This window comes from Macaca thibetana, chromosome 4, assembly GCF_024542745.1.
Source record: "Macaca thibetana thibetana isolate TM-01 chromosome 4, ASM2454274v1, whole genome shotgun sequence".
NCBI classification, from domain to species: domain Eukaryota; kingdom Metazoa; phylum Chordata; class Mammalia; order Primates; family Cercopithecidae; genus Macaca; species Macaca thibetana.
The window spans coordinates 39,811,285-39,824,253 of record NC_065581.1 but is presented as its reverse complement, the minus strand read 5'-3'; the positions used below and the strand labels follow the sequence as shown (position 1 = coordinate 39,824,253).

General features: G+C 42.7%; 4 protein-coding genes across 5 annotated transcripts in view; 2 read left to right on the top strand and 2 right to left on the bottom strand.

The window, feature by feature from the left end:
- BTBD9 (BTB domain containing 9) overlaps positions 1–12,969 on the top strand; it is an 820,757-nt gene that overhangs the window by 19,620 nt on the left and 788,168 nt on the right. The window lies entirely within an intron of this gene.
- The window catches only part of GLO1 (glyoxalase I), a 453,994-nt gene that overhangs the window by 168,040 nt on the left and 272,985 nt on the right, over positions 1–12,969 (top strand). The window lies entirely within an intron of this gene.
- DNAH8 (dynein axonemal heavy chain 8) overlaps positions 1–12,969 on the bottom strand; it is a 314,177-nt gene that overhangs the window by 77,282 nt on the left and 223,926 nt on the right. For both annotated transcript variants that reach the window (XM_050787538.1, XM_050787537.1), the window contains exons 80-82: positions 7,773–7,894; positions 3,774–3,892; positions 1,823–2,025 (exon numbers count right to left, since the gene is read on the bottom strand). In XM_050787538.1, coding sequence (XP_050643495.1) covers positions 1,823–2,025; positions 3,774–3,892; positions 7,773–7,894 — 444 coding nt within the window. The remainder of the gene's footprint in view (positions 1–1,822; positions 2,026–3,773; positions 3,893–7,772; positions 7,895–12,969) is intronic.
- The window catches only part of DAAM2 (dishevelled associated activator of morphogenesis 2), a 979,794-nt gene that overhangs the window by 945,839 nt on the left and 20,986 nt on the right, over positions 1–12,969 (bottom strand). The window lies entirely within an intron of this gene.

Below are 12,969 nucleotides of genomic sequence, written 5' to 3'. Positions count from 1 at the left end.
TGGTAACTCTGGTTGAATATTCCTTCTTCTAGGCATTGTATCTTCTTCTAAGAAATGTCCCCCATTCCAGCTTCATACATAAGGTTTCTACTAGGAACCTATCTCCAGAGCAGCAGTTCATCGATTGGCCCAGAAAGGAGTGCATGACCAAAGCTATGATTGGCCCAGAAAGGAGTGCATGACCAAAGCTAAGACAATGAGTTACTTCCCTGGATATTGGGACTTGGAACCAAGACAATAAGAGGAGTTTCCCTGGGAGTGCTGAACATTCTGAGCATGTAAGCAGTGAAGCCCACGAGCCACCAGAAGCCACATGTTCTGCCATGTGGAGAAGAATGGTAAGTGGCAAGAGAGAAAAAAGACACCTGTGTAGAGACAGAAGTGAGGCATAGCGGCAGCTGGATAAACACTCCTAGAGCAACAGATTTGAGAGAGATTTGCAAACTGTAAGGCTCCTAGAGAGGCATCACTCTCAGATAAACTCAGACAGCTGGTGTGCTGCAGTAAATACTAGAGCAAAACTGCCTACTTTGGAGATAGCTAATGAGACTTAACCATGAGCAGTTGCCAATATAACCTGGGCACTCTTTGCATTGGTATCAGTGTTCAGATAGAAGACCGTGGCCATTTGAACACTGATCCACTGAGAATATAGAACAGTGTGGTGACAACAAATAGAGCGAAGTCAAGATGAGAAAAGAGGACATGAACATGGACCATACTACCATAGCTTGGTTTTATGCACAGGGACAGGTGGCTAGTACATGGACATGACTGAATTGATTTTATATCATGCTTATATAGACTATGTAATAAATTTAATGTAATTTTACTTCACAGGATAGATTTAGTGATTCACAATCAATCACTTAAATACTCAAAAGACATGAGTGGATTAATCCTACAAGTTATATAGATATCTGAACCTAGAAGATTGCAAATGGCAATGTCAACAACATTCAGATTTTCAGAGTATGAATGAAGGAAGGGATAAACAGTCCTTCTTACAGCATGGCACAATCCTGTCAAGATGTGCTCTGCATCCCTGTCCTTTAATCCTACTGATTCAGTCACACTTATAAACGCTTTTGTGTTTATAACTTTTCTGCGCATCTCCTCCCCCCTAGAGTAACTTTCTATCTCCCACCACCCCACCTGGTAAATTTTATCTATTTTTTAACTTCCTACTCAAATATCATCAATGTGATGTTTTCCCCCATATCCCAGGCAATCTGAGTAGCTCCGAATCCTGTGAACGGCCACTTCTATGAAACATTTACTGCAGCTGTCACATCGCCCTCAATTACATGTTTACATGTCTGTCTTTCCCAGCTGTGTTTGTATTAATCTCTGTACCCCCAAATCTAGCACACTGCCTGTACTGAATGGTTATTAAGTGAAAGCATGAAATAATTAATCCCTAATTACTATGCATTACAATAATGGTTATAGTTTTTCAATTTGTGACAAAATAAACTTTGCCATAATTTTATATAGACGTGGCAATAACATAAACTTTGGCTGTTGTGCGTTCATTCTTTTTAGTCGGCTATCCATGCAATGCAGCCATCTCCTTAGAACTTAAAAACACAACCAATAAAAAAAAAAGTATATGGTAGATGAGTGTGTTCTTCTCTACACAAAGATACCTATATCATACCCTCACTTTAGGGGGTATGAAAGGATGGAAGAGGAATAAGTTTAATATTTTTTGAATTCAGTTTTACATATATTTCTAAGAATCAATTATAAAAGTATGAAAGGCAAAATTCGGGACAAAAATATGGAAGTGTTGCTAAATTTTGTAGATTGTTAATCCTACCCAGTTTCAGTTTCTTGGCCAATGCATCAATTTGATTGGTGGGGTCAGATCCCATGGACAGGAAGCATATCAGAGGTGTCCGGGTATCACTTTCTTCCCAAGTTTTCTCCAGATTTAAGATAACTGGTTCTGTGTACTTCTCCTCTAAAGAATCTGCAATATACTTTCTTGCTTGAAAAACAGTACGGTCTGGGCACCACGACCTAAAAATGAATACAAGTTAAGCGAAATAAACTAAACGTGTTCATTTTTTCTTCTATCTGAGTAAAAACACACATTTAATTAGCAAAAGGGCAACAAGCTAATTCCTACTTTTCCACATCCGTGTAAGAGGAATGGCCAGATTGCCTATCCATGGATGAGCACAAATTTAATCTCACGGTTTTGGTGCCAGCCAGGCATTGGCAAGAAGTAGGGCAGAGCCCATAACAACACAGTGTCCTCTACCAGCTCCAACACATGGTAGGGGCTGACCTGCCACACACTGTGAGGCTCCACATCCTTCAGGGGAGGAACCAATGTGCCAAAGATGCCCAAAGTAAGTTGGTCAGCAAGCATTTGTAGCATACCATTTGTGTAATGCACACCATAGCAAGTTCCACACACACAGACACATTGGATAGTGTCATTTAATACTGATATGGTAAAGCACAGACAAGCCCCACAGACTCTTTTTGTTTTTTTTGTTTTGTTTTCTTGCTACTAGATTGTACTATTTGACATAGATCTAATTTTTAAATGATGGATTAAAAAATAGACACATGTGTTCCAATAAAACCAAGTAGCCCTGGCCGGGCGCGGTGGCTCATGTCTGTAATCCTAGCACTTTGGGAGGCTGAGGTGGGCAGATCACAAGGTCAGGAGATTGAGACCATCCTGGCTAACATGGTGAAACCCCGTCTCTACTATAAATACAGAAAATTAGCCGGGCGTGGTGGCGGGCACCTGTAGTCCCAGCTACTCGGGAGGCTGAGGCAGAAGAATGGCGTGAACCCGGGGGGCAGAGCTTGCAGTGAGCCAAGATTGCGCCACTGCACTCCAGCCTGGGCAACAGAGCAAGACTCTGTCTCAAAGGAAAAAAAAAAAAGGAGCCCTTTCATACTCTGCAGACTATGAGGTCAACATTAGTGTTGTTCTGGCCACTCTTGAAGGGTGACAATGTCTAAGAAACAGCTTTTTCTAAGAAATGCAAACTTAGGTGTAGAACATTAGAAAAGACAAAGATCGCTTCAAAATATCTCTACCTCTCATTTTTCATGTAGGGGTCTCATCTCCCCTGCTTTACTCCTCTGCCTTACCCACCCACCATACAAACACACACACACACACGTGCACGCACACACACACTGATTTTTTTCAACGTGGAAGGTCTCTGAGTTACTGGATACTGAGAAAATGTAAAATGTGAAAAGAGAGGGCGATTTTCTTCTTTAACATCAATTTCAAACTTCTGTTTCCATTTTATAGCCAAAAGTAGCATTTATATATTTCGAATTCAGTGCAATATTATTGGTTTTTTTCTCAAATGCAATTTAACTTTAGCTTATCAGCTAATTGTCTTGTAACTTTGTGAGGTCTGCTTTTTTAAAGAAGTAAATTCAACAATAACTGATTTACACTCAATAGTAAATCATGAACAAAGTGAATAATAAAAGCATATTTTTCACCCTTTTTGCTAAAAGCACTATCATTAATATGTTGTCAAAATACATCATTCCCTGCCACCATTACCATTTTATTTTGCTTGTCAAGGAACTGAAGAACTGCTATCCCAAGCCATAATTTGGAAGTACATACACTTCTTACAATATTAGGCTGGCATAGAAGTAATTGCGGTTTTTCCCGTTACTTTCAATGACAGAGATACAGTGAAGTAAACTCACTGAGATAAAATCTGTAATTTAGCAATATTATGAGTGATGCTTCTAGGTCTGATAATGCCTGTTCTCACCTGATAAGTAAAAGTTTATGGCAGGTATCTAGTGAATCGTTATAACCATCAGGGATAATTTCCTCCTCTGGAGCGTCTTTATCAAACCAGCTTTTCCACCCCTTCTCATTACGAGATATCTAAAAGAAGCAAGCCAATTAGCAAGTCACAGAACTGTATGTAATCGGAATATATTAGAAAGGATTCTGAATCACCTGAGCGGGTCATTCTTTACAGGCAGATAATTTTTCAAGCGTAACAGCACAGTTTAAACCTTTCTTCAGGATCAATGACTTGAATAACGTGGATATTACTATTCCCTTCCAGTTCTTCCATTATTTTTCTACATTATGCGCTACAATTAGGACCATTTGTTAACTGCACCAAATGACTGGGCCAGAAGAAACACACATCAAGGTTTCTCAAGCTTGGTTTTATTGTCATTTGGATCTGAATTTTTTTTTGTGGGAGGCTGTCCTGGGCATTGTAGAATGTTTAGCAGCATCCCTATCCACTGGTGATGCCAGTAGCACCCTCCACCCGGGTCCTAACAATCAAAAATGTCTCCAGACATGGCCAGATGCCCCTGGGGGTGGGTAGATTACCCTCAGTTGAGAACCACTAACAGGGCATTCTGATAACCGGACCTCTAAATGTTGATTTCTACTTAAAAATAATAATAGATGACAACATCAAAACTTTTATTTTCCTAGTGATCCCCCACCTTGAGACCTAAAGCCTGATAACGAAAGGAGTCTCTCCAACAGCTGGTCTTAAAGTTCAGAAGCATGAAAAGGACTTCAGGTGTTCAGAGGCATTAAAAGGTGCCCACTGCAGCCCAAGTACCGTCAAGACTAAGTACGAAAACCACAGATTATTGAGCCTATCCCTGCTCTTTAGCAACAATCAGGCTGGGTTACGTAAGTGTGCTTTTAAAAAAAGCCATGGTACAAGGTGGCTCACACCTATAAGCACTTTGGGAGGCCGAGGCGGGCGGATGACCTGAGGTCAGGAGTTCGAGACCAGCCTGACCAACATGGAGAAATCCAGTCTCTACTAAAAATAAAAATAAAATAAAAAAATTAGTCGGGTGTGGTGGCACACGCCTGTAATCCCAGCTATTCAGGAGGCTGAGGCAGGAGAATCACTTGAACCCAGGAGGCAGAGGTTGCTGTGAGCCGAGATCGCACCACTGCACTCCAGCTCTGGGCAACAAGAGTGAAATTCCCTCTCAAAAACAAAAAAATAAAAAAATAAAAATAAAAAAGCCACAGTAAGCAATAATAGCAAGTAGCAAAGGCTCGTATAACAGATGCCCTATGCCAGACCTGAGGATTACACCTTTTCCTCTATGACCCCTACTTTTTATTGAGGCATAGACAGGGTAAACAACTGTCCAAAGTCTCATATCTATAGTGTGAACAATTCATCATACAGGATACAGAGTATAAATTAATAACAGAACAGTTACTCTGTAACTCAGTTGCTCCCACTTTGTCCCTGGGGCACTAAAAGATGAAGGGGATTTCTGGCTGGGTCTGGTGGCTCACGCCTGTAATCCCAGCACCTTGGGAGGCAGAGGCGGGCAGATTGCCTGAGCTCAGGAGTTTGCGACCAGCCTGGGCAACACGGTGGAACTCTGACTCTACTAAAATACAAAAAATTAGCCGGGCGTGGCGGCATGCATCTGTAGTCCCAGGTACTCAGGAGGCTGAGGCAGGAGAATTGCTTCAACTTGAGAGCCGGAGGTTGCAGTGAGCCAAGATCATGCCATTGCACTCCAGCCTGGGCAACAGAGTGAGACTCCATCTCAAGAAATAAATAAACAAACAAACAAACAAATAAAGGGGATTTCTGAAATGTTTCACAACTGCCACCTATCTCCTGAAGATTGCATCGGCTCTATCTGGTTGGCCACCCTCAAAGAAGCTGCCTGCATGCCAGGGCCTGGGTGTTGCCAGCCTTACCTTGCACCTGCCCATAATGTCCCTCACAGGTGTCCTCCACAACTGCGGCTGAGGCACAGGAAGAAATCGGATGACTATTCTTTGCCTACTGACCTTCCACCTGCTAATTTTGACTTGACCACAGTAGAGCTTCTAGGGTGAGCTGTAGCCATGATGGGTGATAAGATGACTTCCAGCCTCTGCATGTCCACCTCCATTTCTCATTCCTTTTCCTGGCCCTTGGCCTGGGATGCCAAGGTCAGGGAAGCATCTCTTTGAGATTATGATGTTTCAGTTCGTGACACCCACTCAGCTGGGAGACTGATCTTCTGCTTCCTCCCTTCCTTCCCCCAGGCAGGCCAGACTGATGGCCACCTGACTGCAGGTCTCCACTGAAATTTTGCAACCTTCCTGAGAACTGCCCCTCACTCCACTTCTGGCCCATCCAGTGGTGTAAGAGGAGTGGGAAAGAAATAACTCATGATGGCATGGGAAGAGCATGAGCTTTGCCACTTATTGGCAATAGGGTCTTGGGCAAGTCCCTAACCTCTTTGAATCTCCGTTATCTCATCTATAAATTAGGGTCAATAACTCTGCTTTTCTGTGGCAGGGTTATTGTTGCAAAGTACCTATTCCACTGGAAGTAGTAATAGCTACTATATTCTACCTCATGAGTACTTAACATCTAGTTGGCAGAGGCAAACAATAATAAGTATTCTTGTATCAATGTAAACCATCAGTAGAGGGCGTGGGCTTCGAGTGATTTTTCCAGTGGTTCTTGACCATCTCCCTTACCCAATCGCTGACCAGATCGAGATCACTTTCTTTTCTTTTCTTTTTCTTTTTCTTTTTTTCTGGAGACAGAGTCTCACACTATCGCCCAGGCTGGAGTGCAATGGCATGATTTCGGTTCACTGCAACTTCTGCCTCCCAGGTTCAAGCGATTCTCCTGCCTCAGCCTCCCGAGTAGCTAGGACTACAGGCACCCACCACCACGCCCGGCTAATGTTTTGTATTTTTAGTAGAGTCGGGGTTTCACTCTGTTGGCCACGCTGGTCTCAAACTCCTGACCTCGTGATCCACCTGCCTCAGCCTCCCAAAGTGCAGGGACTACAGGTTTGAGCCACCGCGCCCGGCCCAAGATCACTTTCTTTTTCCAAGCATTTGTTTGGGCTTGGAGGACTCATCTGTGGTTGTACTACAAAACAAAGCTCACTGTCCATCCACAGATGGAACCCAGTGAGTTTATCCAATTGACTCTGACCCAACCAGGCTGAGTAGGTAGAGTCTACACAATGTTTCAGAAATGCCACTAAACAAACAGAGGCAGCTAACACAGTATGTTGGGTGGGGGATTGGTGATTACAGCATGAGGCTCTGCCAACCTGCAGTCTACCTATGGCCCCATCTGTCAGTCACTAGCGGCCACAGAAAAGAGATGATTACTGGCATCTGACACTGGGAAAGTGCAGGCTCCCTCAGTGACAGGCAGTTGTAGCCAACAGATCCCAGTAAAAAACAGCTATCTTTATTCTGAGTTACACGATTGTTTTCCAGTGACAATTGACTCAACAATTAATCCACAGTAATCAATGTACATTTTCAAATAAGAAAAAAACAACAGGCAAATCGGCACCTATTTTTCCATTTTCACCATTATATTTCACCACTAAAATAATTAATTTTTTAGAAGGACCTCAACCGCTTAATTTGACTCACATTCAAATCTGCACAAATCACTTATATAGGCAGAAGTTACAGTGTAAAAGCACGAGTCGTCTACAATGAAACGGTCCATCTACTGGTTCTGATTCCAGCAGCAACTCAAACAGGCATATAAAAATGGCCCATGCCCACCACACAGGAGGAAAACAGTTGCCTGTAACTATGAAGAGGTTAACCCTGAGGTCCATCTGTCCAAGATCTCTCCCAGACAGCCACAGAGCCTCAGATCCAAAGTACTTGGTTGACTTTTTTGGGTGAAGGAATTGCTGCCAGGAAGCCCCAGTTTAAGTGGCCCAGGTATGTTTGGGTTTGCAGATCTGCACTTTCAACCAGCCCTTTATTGTATTACCTGGTTCATAATTTCTGCAAATTGTGGAAGTTTACTCAGCTCCACAAGATTCAGCCACGTCATGTCAAGGATCCAGCGATAGGGCTTGGGAGGGCAGGCTTTCAGGTCCAGAGCTGCTCCTCCTGGGGAAGAGCGTCAGGCGGGGTGAAACGCGTGAGCCTGTACTTCATTTTTAGAAAAGTACTCTCCAAATAATAAAAGCAAGATAGCCACATGACTGAAAATATGGGAAAATTGGAAAATAATAATATTGCAGAAAATGTGGAGGCTTTTTGGTACATTTCCTTCAAGTCTTAGTGTTTTATTTACTGATTTATACCATCTTATAAGGTACAAATAACAACTCTGTCATTTTTCCCTGCAAGGAATTTTTCTCAAGTGATTATATTTGTTTGCTTTTTATTTTTTAATGATCTAAAATTTATAATTTGATATCAATGAATATGTTGATCTTTTCATGCATGGGTTTTAAATATCACTTCTTAGTCATTACTCCTCCAGAAGCTTGCCATTAAACACTACTTGTTACCAGGTCAAACAGAGAGATAAACAGATGGATGGGTTAGGGTTAGGGTTAAGGTCAGGGTTAGGGTTAGGGTTAGGGTTAAGGTTAGGGTTAGGGTTAGGGTTAGGGAAGGAGGGTGGGAGAAAGGGAGGCTAGGGATAAAAAGAGGGAAGGAAGTGAAGGAGGAAATGATATAATAGATCTATGGGTTTTTTAGTGGATGACTAATATTTAAATCATTTATCCATTCACTGATGGAACAAATATTTATTGAGCACCCTCTAGGTATTTGGCATGTTCCAGACACTGGGGGATATAGCAGAGAAAAGCCCACCAGACCCTGGTTTCACAGAGCTTGAGTCCGGTGGAGCATGAGTTATAGCATTAATCATATTCTGAAGCAAATCTCAGGTCAAACGGGCATAACCAGCATTTTCCAATGAAATATATGATGATAGTTACAATTTCAAAATTTCTCTATTGCATGTCTTTGGTAACATATCATAATAATTCCAGCTCCACTGTTGTTTAATTTAGATGTATGCAAAACAGTGATTCTTGAACTTTTAAATCTTATCGTCTTCCTTAAGAACTCATCATTCCTTCCAGTTCACAAATCAACTCATGGACCAAAAAAGGGGGGTGGGGGAACTACAGGTCTTTGCTCTCCCCATCTAGCATCGTCCTGAGTAGCTGTATGAACTAAAGTACTTTTTTCATGTAAATCCATTTCCTCCACCACAGGGGACTTGGGAATCTGTGGCTCTGAGTGCAACAATACTTTTAGAACAACGTGTAAACCTTCTTCTCACCGTCGGCCCCTCTGCAACCTGGAGACAGAGCTGGTCTCACTAGAGCACCATTACTGCTACTGTAGGAGTCACTGGTGCGAGAAGCAGCCACTAGAGAGAGCCACCTGCAGCCCTGGCACAGAGACAAACTCACCCCTTTTCTTCTTGGTTGTTTCCAAAGAAATGTTTTTATGTAATCCTGAGCTTTAGAGACACCAGGAGAAGAAATCTAAGCTATCTTTGTGTTTCCAAACATATTAGAACAATGACGGCCCTTCCTATTCCCCAAAATATCCTGGCTCTGCCACGTAAGAGCTGCACAAACTTGAACAAAAAAAAAAAAAACATGAATCCCTCTCAGTTTCCTCATCTGCCACATGGATGTCTGATAGAATCTACCAGATTGGCTGCTGCGAAGGTTAAATACAGTAATGTACCTAGAACAGTATAGAATAATAATAAGAGCTATGTAATCATTAGCTGTTGTTCTGACATTCTCTCTCTCTCTCTCTCTCTCTCTCTCTCTTTCTCTCTTTTTCTTTCCCCGCTTGGAAGGCCCAGGTCCAGTCCAGTTTGGAAGGCAAGAAAAGACCCCCTAAGGTGTCTTTTTGTACACAGTCTATGACAAAAGAAAGATAATATCTTTCTAAAATAACCAGGCAGGGAAGAAAGGTAAATCCATTGCTCTATAATGCAGGATTGCGCCTGGTATCCATTTCATTTTTCAAAGTGTTCTGACATTTTTGGTTGAAGAAGAAAGTCAAAGTCACCTTGCAAATATTGCAGAAAGAAAGTAGTAATTGAAACAAACAAACTGAAAAACCTGTCACTCTTGGGAAATCAAACATTTCTGCTACGATAAATAACTCCTCCACTCTCCCCCTTAAGTATTGAGTTCAAAATGATTTTTTTTAAGTATCTATGATCTAAGGATCATGTTTGTTAACTTTGTAAAAAAACATTAAAAACAAAGTCATACCATCTTTTAAGGAATAATTCAGTCAAAATGTAAGCCAGTTCAAAACTAAAACAAATTTTACGTTTTGTTTAAAAACTCTTTTATTGCTGAGCTAATTGTACTGCTGTCAATCAACCTATCATACAATCCCAAATTAATCTTCTTAAAGCACTGTTCTGTTCATGCCACATCCCTGCTCATAAAACATTCGATGGCTCCCTATTGCCAACTAAATTAAATCCAAACTCCTCTCCCTGACTCTCCTGGCCCTATACAATATAGTTCTCCCTGACTCCAATTTTATGAAATGGGGTCACAAATGTGCTAACACCACAACCCATGTGTTCAGCCTTCTTTATTTTTCTGTAACAAATCTAATCCTCCCTGACGAATTCCCTCCCCACTGTGTTGCCGCATTTCTCAGTCTCCTCTGATTTACTCACCCTCTTTCAAATAACCCAGTCTCTTTCAGGGTAGCTCTGGTCTGGTTGGTTGGTAGGTGGGAGAGGTGAGACGGGGTGGGATTATGTCGTGGTGGGAAGCATGCCTCAGGTCTGCAGGCTGCCCTCCAGGATTTCCATGCCTCAGGTGCAGGCTGGGTCCCTGTACTGTATCCTCTGAGCTACGACAAATGCTATCTGTCGGGGCCCTGGGCTGCAATCACTGCCCCAGCTCCTGGCATTGGTACTTTGTCTGCAGGTACAAAGTTTTCTTTCTCTAAAACTTTTTTGTTTGACCTCCAGTCTCAGCTGCGTGCCAGCCCTCTCAACCCCTGAATGTCGCCACATTCCTACTTGCCAAACCTCAGGCTCGCCCATCCAGCTACTCCCCTGCTTCCATGGTGGGTGTGACACTGGGCAGAATGCAGGGTCATCTCCTATCTGAGAGTTTCCCTGGCCCTCTCCCCTTCTCACCTCCCTCAGGAGGCAAGGAAGAGATGAGGATCTTTGCACCTGACCTCCTCTTTCTACCTCTAACCTCCTTTTTCCTTCCCAGCATCCATTGTGGACCCAGGCACCAGGTTTCTCACTTTTTCCTATGTCATATGTGCCTCCTTCTCAGGGGTCACATTAGCAGATGGCATTCAGGAAGCAAAGCCAGCTCACCGGTAAGGAAAGATTCAAAAGTATGCTTCTCCTCCCCTCGTATTGCACAGTATCTTTGTCCATTCAGCCACTATCCCAAAATACCATAGGCTGGGTGGCTTAGAAACAACAGAAATGTTTATTTCTCACAGCTCTGGAGGCTGGAGAGTCCAAGATCAAGACCCTGGAGAATTCAGTGTCTGGTGAGGGCCCATTTCCTGGTGCATAGATGGCTCCTTTCACGGTGTCCTGACATGGTGGGAGGGGGAGTGAGCTCCCTCGGGCCTCTTTTGTAAAGGCACTAATCAAGCTATTCTCATGTCTCAGCCTCCTGAGTAACTGGGATTACAAGTGCCTGCCACCATGCCCAGCTGATTTTTGTATTTTTCGTAGAGACGGGGTTTCACCTTGTTAACCAGGATGGTCTCGATCTCCTGACCTTGTGATCTGCCTGCCTCGGCCTCCCAAAGTGCTGGGATTACAGGCGTGAGCCACCGCACCCAGCCTAGGTTATCTTTTCTAATTTTTTTCTGGATAGCTCAAATTTCACATGTCTGTAGTCATCAGAGCTGGTCACAAACTGTTTCCCCGCCTTTCAAACACACGAGGAATTGCACTCTGCTCTTTTTGAAGTGAGATGTGGCTGCATATCTGGCTTTGGCTAACGAAATAGGAGCGTAAGTGACATGTGTCACTTGTGGGGTGACTTTTAAGAGCCAGTGCACAGTCTGCCACATCCTTGCCCTTCTGCCGTGGTAGTTTTGGAAGCAATGTGGATTTCTGAGTGACTAGAACAGCATGTTGGAGAGGTAACATGAATGTAGTTCATGAATGTAGGTAACATGAATGTAGTACACCCTGGTTGTGTTAAGTCACTGAAATTTTGGGATTATTTTTATGGCAGCAAAATCTGGCCTATTCTGACTACATAGGCCCTAAAATCACATCCAGAAATCCCCCACACCAACCCTCCTCAAACCAGCTTCTCTTCCAACCAACCAGACCAGAAATCTCTGCATAGACCGGAAATCGTAGACTCATTTCTGCCTGCTCTCTTGGCTCTTCTATGCATCGGTTTTTGCCACTTTACCTCCCTAATCTCTCATACCCTTGTCTCCCTATATATTCCCATTGCCTTTACCCTAGGTTGGGAATGTATTCCTGCAGTTGGGAAGATTGAAAGAGACTCCTTTGAACCTCTTTTCTTTGATCCTTACACATGTGCCAAGTTCACCTCCCTAAATGACCATAATGATCACATCACCACCTTACACAACTCCCTGTTTCTTACCAGATCAAGAAAATGCTTCCTATGGGAACCCAGGGTCTCCGCAGTATGTCACCAGTTTATATGTCCAGCTCTATTTCTCAGTATGCCTCCATATCCACCTTTCATTTCAACAAAACCAGACTGATTCTTACAACTTAGATGTTCTCCACTCATTCCCTTTTTCATGCTGCTCCATTTCAGCATGGAATGTTTTCCTCTTTTCTACCTCTTCAGGGTCCACCTCAAATGCCACTTTCTTTTTGGGGTGTGGGGAGCCAGAAAATAATTGGTTAAATCATATATAAAGAGCCAAACACACAAGAAAAAGATGGAAGCATTTTGCCATGTACCGAATAGTTCCCCAACTCATGACTTAACCCACAAAGGTATATTTTCTAAGAAACTGTTTTTGATTTCACCAACCACATGTAATCGCTCCCTCCTTTTAGACTCAACACTTTGTTTCTTAGCTCTCTTACAGCACTTAGGTGATTCTGCCTTACTTTGGAGTGATTTTTAAAATATCTTTATCTCCATTTTGAGGCTATTATTTCTTTTCAAGCAGTATCTGGTTTATTCTTACATCCC